The following is a 12,464-nucleotide window of genomic DNA, read 5'->3' on the forward strand; positions in this document are numbered from 1 at the left end:
CCTCAATACTTATGTTAAGAATTCGTCTCGGTACATCTTCGTACCTGAAAATAATAAAATTTTCGAAGGTGAAAAGTATTAGAGAAACAAGAGGTATCAAAGGAAGAATGAACATAAGCCGTTAATATCATGAATTTTTCGAAAAAGATACATCAGCTCACCGACGGGACTTGAACCCGCAATCTTTCCATCGCCTTCGGAAATGTGATTTTTAACCTATTTTTAAAAGTTATTTCAAAAATAAAATCTGATAAAAAAACAGGGCATCAAAAATAATCATTTTAAGTTCTTAAATCATTTTGTGACCTTGCGTAATTTATCAAAATCTTTCTCAATGTGAAATTGAGCATTAAGGAGAACAAGAAAAAAATAATTTAGACGTGAATATGGATAAGCACCATAAATATTTTTTAAATAAAACAAAAAGACCAGTAAAAAAGTAATGGATACTAATTTTAAGATTTTTTTTTGCTATCGCGAGTATTGAACACATGTCACAAGGCTTCTAACTTTGTAATGTGTAAAATTAGTATCCGAAGCATGAATTCTGATGTTTAAATTGTTGGTTTCAAATTCTGAACTTGTTCAGTTACACTTTTAATCCCAAACTTATGATTTAGATATGGTTTTGTGTGTCTTTTTTTTGTTTCGATTGTAGTCATTTTAACATTTGTATGTTATTCGCGACTTATATCAACGATGCAGTTGGCGGAGAGTTATTGGAAAACTTTTCCGGTACAACTGTGATCGGTTTTCTGTGTCAAGATTTGAGATTCAATACAAAAGGTTTATCGAATTGCAACTCTAAACTTCCACACTGACATGACAATTAAAACAAAAATTCAACTATTTACTGTCTAATTTTTTTTTTTGCACATTTTATAGGTTCGCCATACCGACAGCAGGTGGCGAACCTGAAAAATATTACAAAAAAAGCCCTGTAGGAAAAATGTACCTGTTTAGCCCGATTTTATCGTAGAAATTGCCTGTTTCGTAAAGTTGGGTGGCATTTCCCAACTGGGATAGTAATTCTTCAAATCGATCGATGCGCACTCTGAAATCGATATTGCGACCTGTTGGGAAAATTATCCAGAAAACGAAATCGAGTGTCCAGTCAGTATGGTCAGTAGTTTTACTGTAGGGTGATTTGCCAATCGTTGAACAGCTAAGCACATTTTGGTATTTATGCTGTATTTTAGTTCTTTCAATCGAATTCACTCGATTTATTTTGTCGATTGCACTCATACAGTATTGGTCAACAAGATCCGAAAGTTCAAGTCATCGCAAAAAGTGTCATAAAAATTAAAAAAATCATTTAAAACAGCTTGTCTGTGCCTAATAGTTGCACAGGCAAAATTTACATCGTGCCTAATGTTGTCCAGTTTTTTCCAATGGTTGAACATTTCAAAAACCTTCTTTAGGCTCAGCCATTATATATTCAAACAGGCTGATATTTGTTAAGGAAACTTCTTGTGAGAACTTCTAGTTCAAATGAAATCCAATTTGAAGGCGGTCCCTTTTTAGGGGGGGGGGGGGGGGTTGTTCTTCCATATAAACCGTTCAATGCACAATGGGAAAATTCGGACCCAAAATCGAAAAAACACGAAGCCGCCGATTGGAAAGTCTAGAATATCATTTATCACACGTGAAATTTCCTCAGAAACTCGAATCTGACGCTGAATTTAACCAAAGTCATCTGAGTGAAGTGTTATTTGACCTTATTTGCCTATTGAGCTTTTTCTTTATATGTCCTACCAACATAAAGTTTTGTTTCATTGAAACCCCATAGAAGGAACTGAAAGAAATTTAAAACTTTTTTTTAAAGTGCCCATTTACAGGTGAAAGGATAAAAGGACCCATTTTGTTTTGCCTTCCTTAACCCCTATAAAGAAAATGGGATTTTATAAAATAATTGCTTTAGGACTCACTTGGAAGTCGATCGATTTTTACATAATGAATATCAATTTAAAGCTTAAAAATGGACTCATCCACGCCCAAAATTTTAGATCATTTGTCTGATTTATTGAATATATCTTTTCAAAAGGTTAATTTATTTTGAATATCTTTTTCATGAAAGTGGGATTATTTGTAATAAATGTCAAGAAACAATCATTTCACATTGCAAACCTTCCAAACAATTTTCCGGCTGAAAAACTGTTATGATCAAATTAAGTTTCAAGAAGTTATGACTGTTTATTTTTCTGTTGACATGAAATACAGTTCTTTTAAATTTCTCGTCTCGAAACTTGAGAAACAGGATTTTTAGAACAAACTTTAGATACTTTGCATAAAAAGTTGAGTGAATGGTCGGGATAAAAGATTTCAAAATAAATCTGATTAAAAAGTACTCCCTCAAAGCCAAAGCAGTTTAAGTGACTTTGACACTTTTCGGACATTGTAAGTTGTCCGACTTTTTAATACATAGATATGTTTTTCAACGAAATCAATTATTTCAAAATTTCAATTTTAATATTTGAAGATAGAAAAAATATTTTCATGGAAAAATGAAGTGTCTTTGAATAAATGTTGAATTTTTAAAAAACAACATTGAGTGCACAAAATGTGAAAATTCTGAGTGGAAAACAGTTAATTTGAGCACAGAAATTAATAAAATTAATAGTTAAACGTAAATATCCACTTATTTAGCAAAAAAAATTATATTAAAAGACAATTCGAGTTTTTTTTCACTTGCATGTAATCAATGAACGTGTTAAATTTTGTATAGAAATCTGTATGCAAAATTTTTGCAAGAAATTTTTGCAAATAAAATCACTCAGAAAATTTAAATAAGCTTGAAAGGAAGTTGGTCTTTGATAAAATATTGATTTTACCTATTCTTAAGCTTCATTTTTTGCCAACATGGGCAGATGCAAAATATTTCACGAAAAAAGTTATAACCATTTAAAAATAAAAAATGAAAGTATTGTAAAATTGCAGGTATTGCTTGTTGGAGCTTTCAATAATTTCATGACATGGTTTTGCGAACTGATCTATATAATTCAACAAACTCATTGGCTATGGAAAGCAGTTAATTGCGATTTTTTATTTCCATCCTACGATTGAACAGCTTTTAAATTAGCAAATAAAATCACTAAAATTTAATTTTTATTTTGAATTTTTTGTATGACAGCGAAAATCATTACTGAAGCACAAGTAAGGCTTTGATTTGGTTCACATGAAATGTATTGCAAGTACCAAAAAATATTTCAAAAATAAAAAAATAAAGTTTTGGAATTTTTAGTACATCTCTAGTGATTTTTGAATGAAAATTTTCATTTCCCGTACAAATCAAAAAACGTTGCGCTAAATCAGGACTAATTTTCTAAAAAAAATATATTGCAATTTTTGGCAGTAAAAACAAGCAAACACGTGTTACATCAACGACTTGCCTCTTGTGTTGAAACATTGTGCTATCCAACTATATGCTGATGATGTCCAGCTCTATGCTGTCGATCGAAATCGGAACTCAAATGAACTTGTCAGGCTGGTCAACGAAGATCTAGCAACAGTTGCTGCGTGGTGTTTGAGAAATGGACTACTAGTGAACCATACCAAAAGCAAGGCACTGTATATAACCAAATCTAGAAAGCAAGCTGTCCATGGTTCTCTCCCCAATGTCTTCATCAACGATGAGCAAATCCACTGGAGCAAAACTGCGAACAATCTTGGATATATTTTTAACGAAAATTTATTGTGGGACGATCTGATCATGCAACAATGTGGAAAAGTTTACGGCTGTTTGCGCAATCTTTACAGAAGTACATACTCCGCACCAACCAATACAAAAATCTGTTTGTTTAAAGCCTTGATCCTCCCACATTTTCTGTTTGGTGATGTACTCCATGTTCGCCCTAGTTCTGGTGCACTGAATAGACTGAATGTTGCATTAAATTGTTGCGTGCGATATGTCTATGGCCTAAACCGATACGATCGAGTAAGTCATCTACAAAGCAAACTCATTGGATGTTCTTTGAAAAATTTCTATGCATTCAGATCCTGCATGTTTATGCGTGAGCTTGGTTCGACTCGTTATCCCCCCGCACTATTTGATAAGCTCATATGCACTCAAGGAAGCCGTTTGCGCAATTATGTTGTGCCTACTAATAGGACCACTTTGTATGCAAATTCTCTTTTTGTGAGAGGTGTTGTCAACTACAACTCATTACCCCCAAATGTAAAGCGTATACAATCAGAAGCCATTTTTAAAAGAGAATGCCTGAACTATTGGAAACAGCACCAGAATTAGCAGCCGCGTTGGATTCATACTTTGAAAATTATTAGTTATAGGAAAATAAAATAGAATAGGATTAAAATAAGTGAACGTGACAAATGTGTATGTCGGAAGTAGTAATTAAAAAGAATATTATATTCTTATTCTACTGGATCAATAAACAAACAAACAAACAAGGTTTTTGGAGGTATACAAATTAATAAATTTGAAATTTCCATGTAAATCTTGCAGTGGACTTATGTACAACAATAGGACAGAAGGGGATTGAGCGGACCAATTGTTACACGATCCGAAATTTTCTCTGGTTATGTATGGATCGTAATTTTTTTTCCAAAACCATGGTGTTAAAATTGTCCATTAAACGTTTCGTAAAGAACCCCGATACGAAAAATGCTTTGTTCTGACGCAAAACCATATTTGCCGTAGAAGAAATCTTATGGTTTTGTTTAACAATGAACACAAAAATCGTGCGAAAAAAACATGAAAAATTTAAACTTTGGATAGATGCAACTTTTACAGCAGAAAATATCGTAAAACGCCTCAATTCATCAGTAAACATTCCAACTAATATGATTCAGTATTATTTTCGGGAAAAAGTTTAAAAACAGCTGAAATATCGACCATTTAAGTCATGCTGTGCAACAATGGGTAAGGGGACAACGATTGGCAAATCACCCTAGTTATTTTTTGAGCAAACAACACTGCTCCTCAAGGTATGCAATACTAAACATCAAATCTTTAACATTCGAAGTTTGATTGACGGAATGGGTGAATATCCAAAAGTGACAATAAAGTGGCACAAGAAAATTATACCAATGAACATTCTTAGATAATCTATTTATGTAGGCAGCTGTAGTGAGAAAACCCTAAAATGAGAAATGCGTTTACTTCCAGGTTTTTGTATTAAATACCTATTTCTAACATTTATTTTCTCTTATTCCAGTTTCCGCATCAACCGCATCGAAGCACCAATCATCAAGTACGATGAAGATTGCGCAGAATCGTTGACAATCTACGATGCTAATCATCCGGATCCGGCACGCATAATCAAAACATTCTGCGACACCTTCTCGCGGCCGATGGAAAAGATCGACTTCGTCAGCTCCGGTCGATCGTTGTACGTCAAATTCCTGAGCAAAACGGGTTCATACAGCGGAAGTTCGCTGTACTATTGGGCCCACTACGACTTCTTCAACAACACCAAGTATGGAGATCCGGTCCAGAACACGCTTTGTGATGAAGTGTTCTACGCCTGGAAGTACAGCAAAGGTCATCTGGGATCTCCTCGGAATACAATGATCTACAAAAGGGCGGCTGGCAGTGATGTGAGGTGTCAGTACAAGTTTGTAACGGATCGAAGGCTGTTTTCAAGGGTGGTTGTTGAAGTGACATCGGTGACGTTTAAGGAGGTTCCGTACTCGCTGAATGCCTGTACCCGATGTCACGAGGAGCGAGTAGATAAGCTGATTCTGTGGGAGGAAAAGGACAAGAATCAGAACAGGTTGGCTTGTTTTTGTGATAATATTCCGAGGCCTGTGAGGGTGATTTCTTCCGGAGATCAGATGAATTTAGAGTTGATCATTCAAGGGCAGCACGCAACGACGAGCTATTTTAAGAATCCGAACACGCTGTTTGAGGCTAATTACGAGTTTGCTCATGGTCCTATTTGTGGGCCGATCAGCTTAGGCCCGTCTCCGGATGGTGAACTGGTGTTCCCTTATAAAAATGCCCTCGGAATGCAGTTGACTGAGAATCGAAGAGAAAAGTGTATCTGGGAGTTGAAGGTGGCTGCCCAGCGTGATTTGTGGTTGCATCTGGATAAGGCGCGTTTTGCGGAGCGGAACTGTGAGCATGGTAGGATTGAAGTCTATTTAGCCGGTAGACTTGAACCTAGATTCATAATTTGTCCAGAGAATGTGAGTTTGGCAAGGGATTTACCGATTCTCTCAGCAGCTGAGCTAGGAGCGGTTGAAAACGAAAACGAACCACTGCCAGTGTTGATTCAGTATACAGGAGACAGTGCGATTGGTAAGAATGCTTTCAAGTTCGTATGGACGGAACTTTTCCACTTGCCGAGAAATGCCGATGGAACCCTAGCGACATCTTCAATGTACAAGGATAGCTGTGACTTTTACTGTCCCGGAGATCAGCACGTCTGTATCCCGGAGTATTTACTATGTAACGGAGCCATGAACTGTCCCAACGTAACAGGTCTACGAGTTGTGGAAAGCAATATTGATAAGAACTACGAGTACATCGAAGAAAACTACATCCGGCCCGGCCTGTTCGATAAAGAGTTCTTGTTGAACATTCCCTACCTGACGGATGAGTCCCCGGAACTCTGCCGGACCAAGTACATTCCCAACGGGGGAGATTTCCCGAACGTGGTCGAATGTTTCCATTTCCCGATCGTGCAGATGGTAGTGGCCGGTGTAGTTCTAAGCACCCTCATCGTGCTGGCCTTCACCATCTACTGCCGGCTGTATGGCCAAAAATACTACGACTGAGACGTGCCTCCCTCCGATTGGGGAGATTCCGCAGGACGTCCCAAAACCTACGTAGAAACCGTGTAGCCCCAAAACTCAACGAAACAGAACTCCTACAACACAGTTTTAGTTAGTAGTTGTCGAAATTAGAACATAGCGCAAACAGGAAAAGGGCAGTGGCACTTGGTGTAGTGTATAATTTTGGAATCTTTGAAATTTGATTGAATTTCCTAAATATCAAAATTTTTGGTTTCAGGAATTCGGTTCAAAATTTCCAATTTTGATCTGATGATGAATATACTTTGAATTTGGACTATGAAGGATTCTGATTCAGAATTCGAACAAACAACTTAGATAAAATTGATGATCGCTAATTCTTAGCAGAATACAAAAAGGAAATTCAATATTCATAATAAAAATAGTCGATGCGGACACAGAATTTGAAATGCAAAGTTTAAAATCATATTCAGACTTCAGGTTTAGAATTCCAAATTATAATTTCATAACAGAACTCGGAACTAAAAAAGGCCATTATTCATTTGACATTTGATATTTGAATTCAAAAGTCTGTAAGCAAAAGTGAAGCTGTAAATTTCTGCTAAATTGATAAAAATAAAGGTGGTTAAGATGAAACTAAGTTTAAATTATTTTGTAGGTTGCATGATGCATAATCTGTTATTCCTCTATTCGGTATTCTACGCTCAACTCAGTTGAAGTTAAGATTAGTTTCAAAGAAATTCCATTTACTGTTGCCTGCCATCATTTTCCAGTGCCACTACCCATAAAGAAGCAAACAAATGCCTTCATTTTTCTTAGAATCTCAGAACACATTCTCTCTTTCTCGGATAGATTCAAACCCTACGGTCATAGGCAATAGAGACACAAATTTCAAACAAGGTAAAATTTAATAAAGAAAAACAAAAAACAAAACTCACCCACAAACCAAACTTTAAAGTGCACTCCGATCGATAATCGATATACCACAAACAAAGAAAGGTTGAACAAAAATATAGAAGAAAAAAGAGGAAATAGGAAGATTAGATTTCAGAAAGCTGCATTTGAGGAGTTTGCCTTCAGCCAGTCCGGATCAAATTCTGCTTGGCTTCGTTTCAGAAGTTTGCTTCGAAGGAAAAATTATTACTGGCATTCTCGAGGGATGGAAACTACAACATCGAAAGCTCGCCAACTGGAAGAAGAGACTTTCCTCAAGGGCAGTTTTCTGGGCCGAAATGAATAAATATAGGAATATTCAGTTTCAGGATAGCGAGAAAAGGAAATAATTTACTCCATTTGTTGAAACTTTTCCGTAGGACGAATTTAAAGTAATTAACAAAGAAAAGAAAAATCTCCAGAAAAAAAACTTTTGCTGCCGGCGAGCTAGTAAAAAAGTAAGAAATTTAAAAAGTGAGATCCAAAGCAAAAGTGGAATGCAATTTAATGTTGACAATTCATTGATCGTTTTTAATCCACCCACGCTACGAAAGTGGATAGGGTGGATTTTTGTCAAGAAAGTGCAGGAAAAAAAACTAAATAAGAAATATCACTGTCCCACGGATGACATTGTTTGGTAAAGAAATAAAAAAGATATAGTGAAAACGTTATTTAATGAAAAAAGATTAAAAACAAATGAAAAAATTAAGCAGCACTGCACAATTTGTAAATAAGCAATCCAACAAAAGAAATCGTGAAAATGAACAAATTTACCGAGATGACATAGGAAAATAAAAAAAAATAATTCAATTATATACAACTGCAAAACCAAACAAAAAAAACATGTAGAAAAATTCGAAAGATGAAGGTTAATAAATACTAAGATGATATAGAAACAGAACATGTTGTTTTATTCAAGGATGACAATCAACGATATTATAGTTCTACCAAATCTTCATCAGAAAACACTGTCAAAGAAACTAAAATCAACCGATGGTTATGCTTCAATCACCTTCAATTTCAATTCGAGTTTAAAACTTATCAAACTAACTAGTTGAATTCTTCATAATTGTCATATATAACCAGAATCTTTCATCTACTGAATACCTAAAATTTTTCATTCATTTTTGAACATTCAAATTCTATGGATTTTATCAATTTGATAAACTTAATAGCAGATTAATTTTCATCAGAATTTAACTTCTTTTGAAAGACATTTTAATTTTCAAAAAACTATGATTCCTTTTAGAAGTTTAGTTATCTTATTACTGAACAATTGAACCGTATTTCCAGTAAAATATCATTGGATTTAATTGAAATCAAAATACAAAAAAAAAAACGAAAATCTCCAGAATAAGCCGAAAAGCGAAAAAGGAGTACCATGCTGCTCCATCAGCTTGCTTCGACCTATCCTGGAAGCTTTCATCGGAATGGTAAAGTTTATCCACTCACCTATTCAATGAAAGCTTTGGGGATGGAAGTTGATCTCTTGCATACAACTTTTGAATACGAGATACAATTGCAAAGAAAAAAGATTCTAAGATAAGGATATTTGTAAAAAGGTTTGAACGAATTTCGCATACGTTAATTTAATTTTCATTTGAGGATCTAGAAAACACCTTAGTAACTGTGTTTATGTTTTCATATCCCACAACTGTTTACTACATTATGAAGTTAATACAAAAAACTTTGAAAGGGCTTTTATTAATTTCTAAACAAATTTATCTACTGTAAAACAAAGAAATTCCTACAGGCACTAACCACTTTGGAAAGATGCAGTTTGCTTTGCGTGAAATTTGAAGTTTTTAAGCTCGACATACAAATAGTTTTATTTTTGACTAGCTACACTTGGACAAGTGAAAATTTTTGTTCTTGTTTCGATTATGTTTGTGTCGTTTTCTATACAGTTTGTTTGAATGGCTTTGAATCATTCGCAAATTTATATCAACGATGCAGTTGGCGGACACCGAATTTCACCAAAGTTTACTCGAAAGTGTATTGTATACCACAACCACAACACTTATTCAATTTTTATTTTTTTATACGTTTTTTTAAAAAACTTTACCCAGTACAGGCCCGTGCGAAGGACCCATCCATGGGGGGGGTTTTCGAATGTCAAATTTAGCTAAAAATAATAGCAATAATAAATATCAAATCGGGTAAAAAACTAACCATGATTAGTTTTGGGGAAAATAATAATAATTGGTAATTCTTATTCATCCTTATTAAAATTCTGTTCTTCATTTTCAACTGAAAGGTGATTGAAAAAATCCGCTGTAGTATTTTGAATTTTAACAAAAAATATTCAATCGCAATTAAAAATGTAAATATTCGATAACTGAAAAAACCAATTTGAACTTTGGAGAATTTACTCAATGATTGATGGTTTAATTGAATTTGATAGAAAGAAGAATAGATATATTTATTATTATTTGAAAAGTGCCAGTCAAAGAAGTCTGAGAAAAATCCTATTTATAGAAAAATAAATGGCTTCATTGTTAAAGTTCAAAATAATAACTTCATGTTTAATTTTACTTACAAGGAAATGTTAGGAAATGGGTTATTTCATGAATGATCAATGAAAATTGATAACAATTGAAAGAGAAGGAGTTCCAAGTCACAACAAATATTGTGAGAACAAAGCAAATACAAAGTTAGTTAACATTAGGCTTCAAAATTAAGTTTAAAGTTGCTACCTGCTTCAAATCATGTTTCAAACTTTTAAAGATTATTTTAAAAATCATGATTGATTCGTAAAAGACGATTTTATCTAAAAAAAAATTGATGAAAATATTGGATCCTGGAAAGAACAGAAGGTTGAAACTTTGTTTTTCTTATTTAAAATTAAAACTCAAGAAATTATGTTTCAAGTACACTAAAATTAAGAATTGAAAAAAAAAACAAATTTGTTTAAAATTATTTCTAAAATTTAAATATTTCGACTAAAAATTCGGCAAGTTAAAAATAAAATTGTAAAAAACTGTACTTTTAAATTCCCTCAATTTATTTGAAAATTTGAACAAATATGAAAATGAAAAAGATAAGTTTTTTAAAATATTTCAGAAGGTTTTTTTTATAAACACCAGAATTTACATAATTTAATTGATGACTCAAGGCAACAGCATTTTGGCGCTTTTTTTTAATGATTGATTTAGTAGATTTTAGATATTGCATGTTCTAAAAAACGTTAAATTCAATAATTTAAAAAATGGAAAGATATCATTACAAGTACTTTTGACATAACGGTAGACAGTGTAAAAAAACTGGATTTCATTTAACACATTTGTTGAAACCTCCAACAAGATTACATGTTTTCTTAAAAATATCTTACATTCACTTTAGTTTGAAACTTCTTAAAAATTTAATAAATGTAAAAAAGTAAAACAAAATTATAAAATTTCTATAACTTTTTTCGCAGAACTTAAAATCACTTTAATTCTTGCGGAAAGTAGATAATTCATTTGAAACTTTTATTTTTGAATGATAGGTTTTTGATTTAAGTTTTTGGTTAAACAATGCAGAAATTTCTCAAATACTCTTTACTAATTTTCAAAAGTCATTTTAATAACAAAAGCTGATAGAAATATTGCATATTCAGATTCAAGGTACCCAAATTAGTCGAAATTACTTTTTTAATTCATTGCACCTCCAAAAAATGTAAATTTTGTGGCGTTGTGTAAATTATGTGTTGTGTTGAGCATTTAGAAAAACAAAAAAAAATAATAAAATTGAGTCAAAATTGGTTTCTTGAAGAATATTTCATATCAGCATAGCATTTGTAATGAAATAAACGATTTTTTTTTAATAAAAAAATATGGTTCGTTTCAAACTCTGTTCTTATTTAGTTACACTTCTTAATAAAAACCTATTCTGAAGACGAGGTGGGGGTTTTGTATGTCAAATTTTGAGTTTCTCTTCAAAAGATTAATAGAATTGCAATTTAGAACCAAAGTTTGTTTCAATTCGTAAACGTCGAATAGTATCGTAGATCGAAATGTCTCAATCCAAGGGTTATTTAAGACTAAATACCGCCAAAGGCGAGAAATATTTCTGACTTGCTTGTTAACACTTATTTTCAAATACAGTTTAACATCAAGTAATTTTCCGTTACTTCGCGTTTGGTGAAAATTTTACTTGGAAAAAATCATCATGGGGGGGGGGGGTTAAACCCCTAAAACCCCCCCCGTTCGCACGGCTTTGACGGATTGGCTTAACGATATCACCTACAAACTTTATATTTCTTTCAATATCCTATTCCAACACTTTTGGTGTGAAAATGTTTTTCGGACAATCACCATTTTTTTAAATTAATATTTTTTATGATTCAGTTAACAGTACGGGCTAAAATGCATCAAAATGCAAATCAAAGATTCATGGCTTTTAAATCTCGTTTCCATATGCTGGAATATAATTGTTATTCATCATGCGTTTGTTAATTTAAAATTTAATCGATCCCAACAATATTTTTTTTATGATTTCAGCAAGAAAATTTGTTTGCAGTATTTTTTACCCCTAAATGTATGCAGCGCCTTTATGCTTTTTCTTTAAAAGCTTTTTTGTCAGAAAAATGTAAAATTAAATCCGAACAAAACCAAAACTAACTGCAATTGATGCTTTATATGTTATAACATTGCCGATGTCCGCGAGTTCGAGCCCAAGAGTAAATATCGAACACAGTTGTACCGGATAAGTTTTTCAATATTTGTCCGCCAACTGCAACGTTGATAAAGTCGCGAATGCCATAAAGATTGTAAAACGACTATAATCGAAACAAAATAAAAATGTTATAACATCATAAATATATCCAAAATTTCAAC

At 33.2% G+C, this 12,464-nt stretch overlaps 1 protein-coding gene across 1 annotated transcript in view; it reads left to right on the forward strand.

Moving 5' to 3' along the window:
* LOC129750148 (uncharacterized) overlaps positions 1 to 8,548 on the forward strand; it is a 295,384-nt gene extending 286,836 nt beyond the window's left edge. Inside the window, exon 8 of the mRNA XM_055745390.1 lies at positions 5,175 to 8,548. Coding sequence (XP_055601365.1) covers positions 5,175 to 6,738 — 1,564 coding nt within the window. The 3' untranslated portion in view covers positions 6,739 to 8,548. The remainder of the gene's footprint in view (positions 1 to 5,174) is intronic.
* The last annotated feature ends 3,916 nt before the right edge of the window (positions 8,549 to 12,464 follow it).

Source organism: Uranotaenia lowii, chromosome 2 (assembly GCF_029784155.1).
Source record: "Uranotaenia lowii strain MFRU-FL chromosome 2, ASM2978415v1, whole genome shotgun sequence".
NCBI lineage: Eukaryota > Metazoa > Arthropoda > Insecta > Diptera > Culicidae > Uranotaenia > Uranotaenia lowii.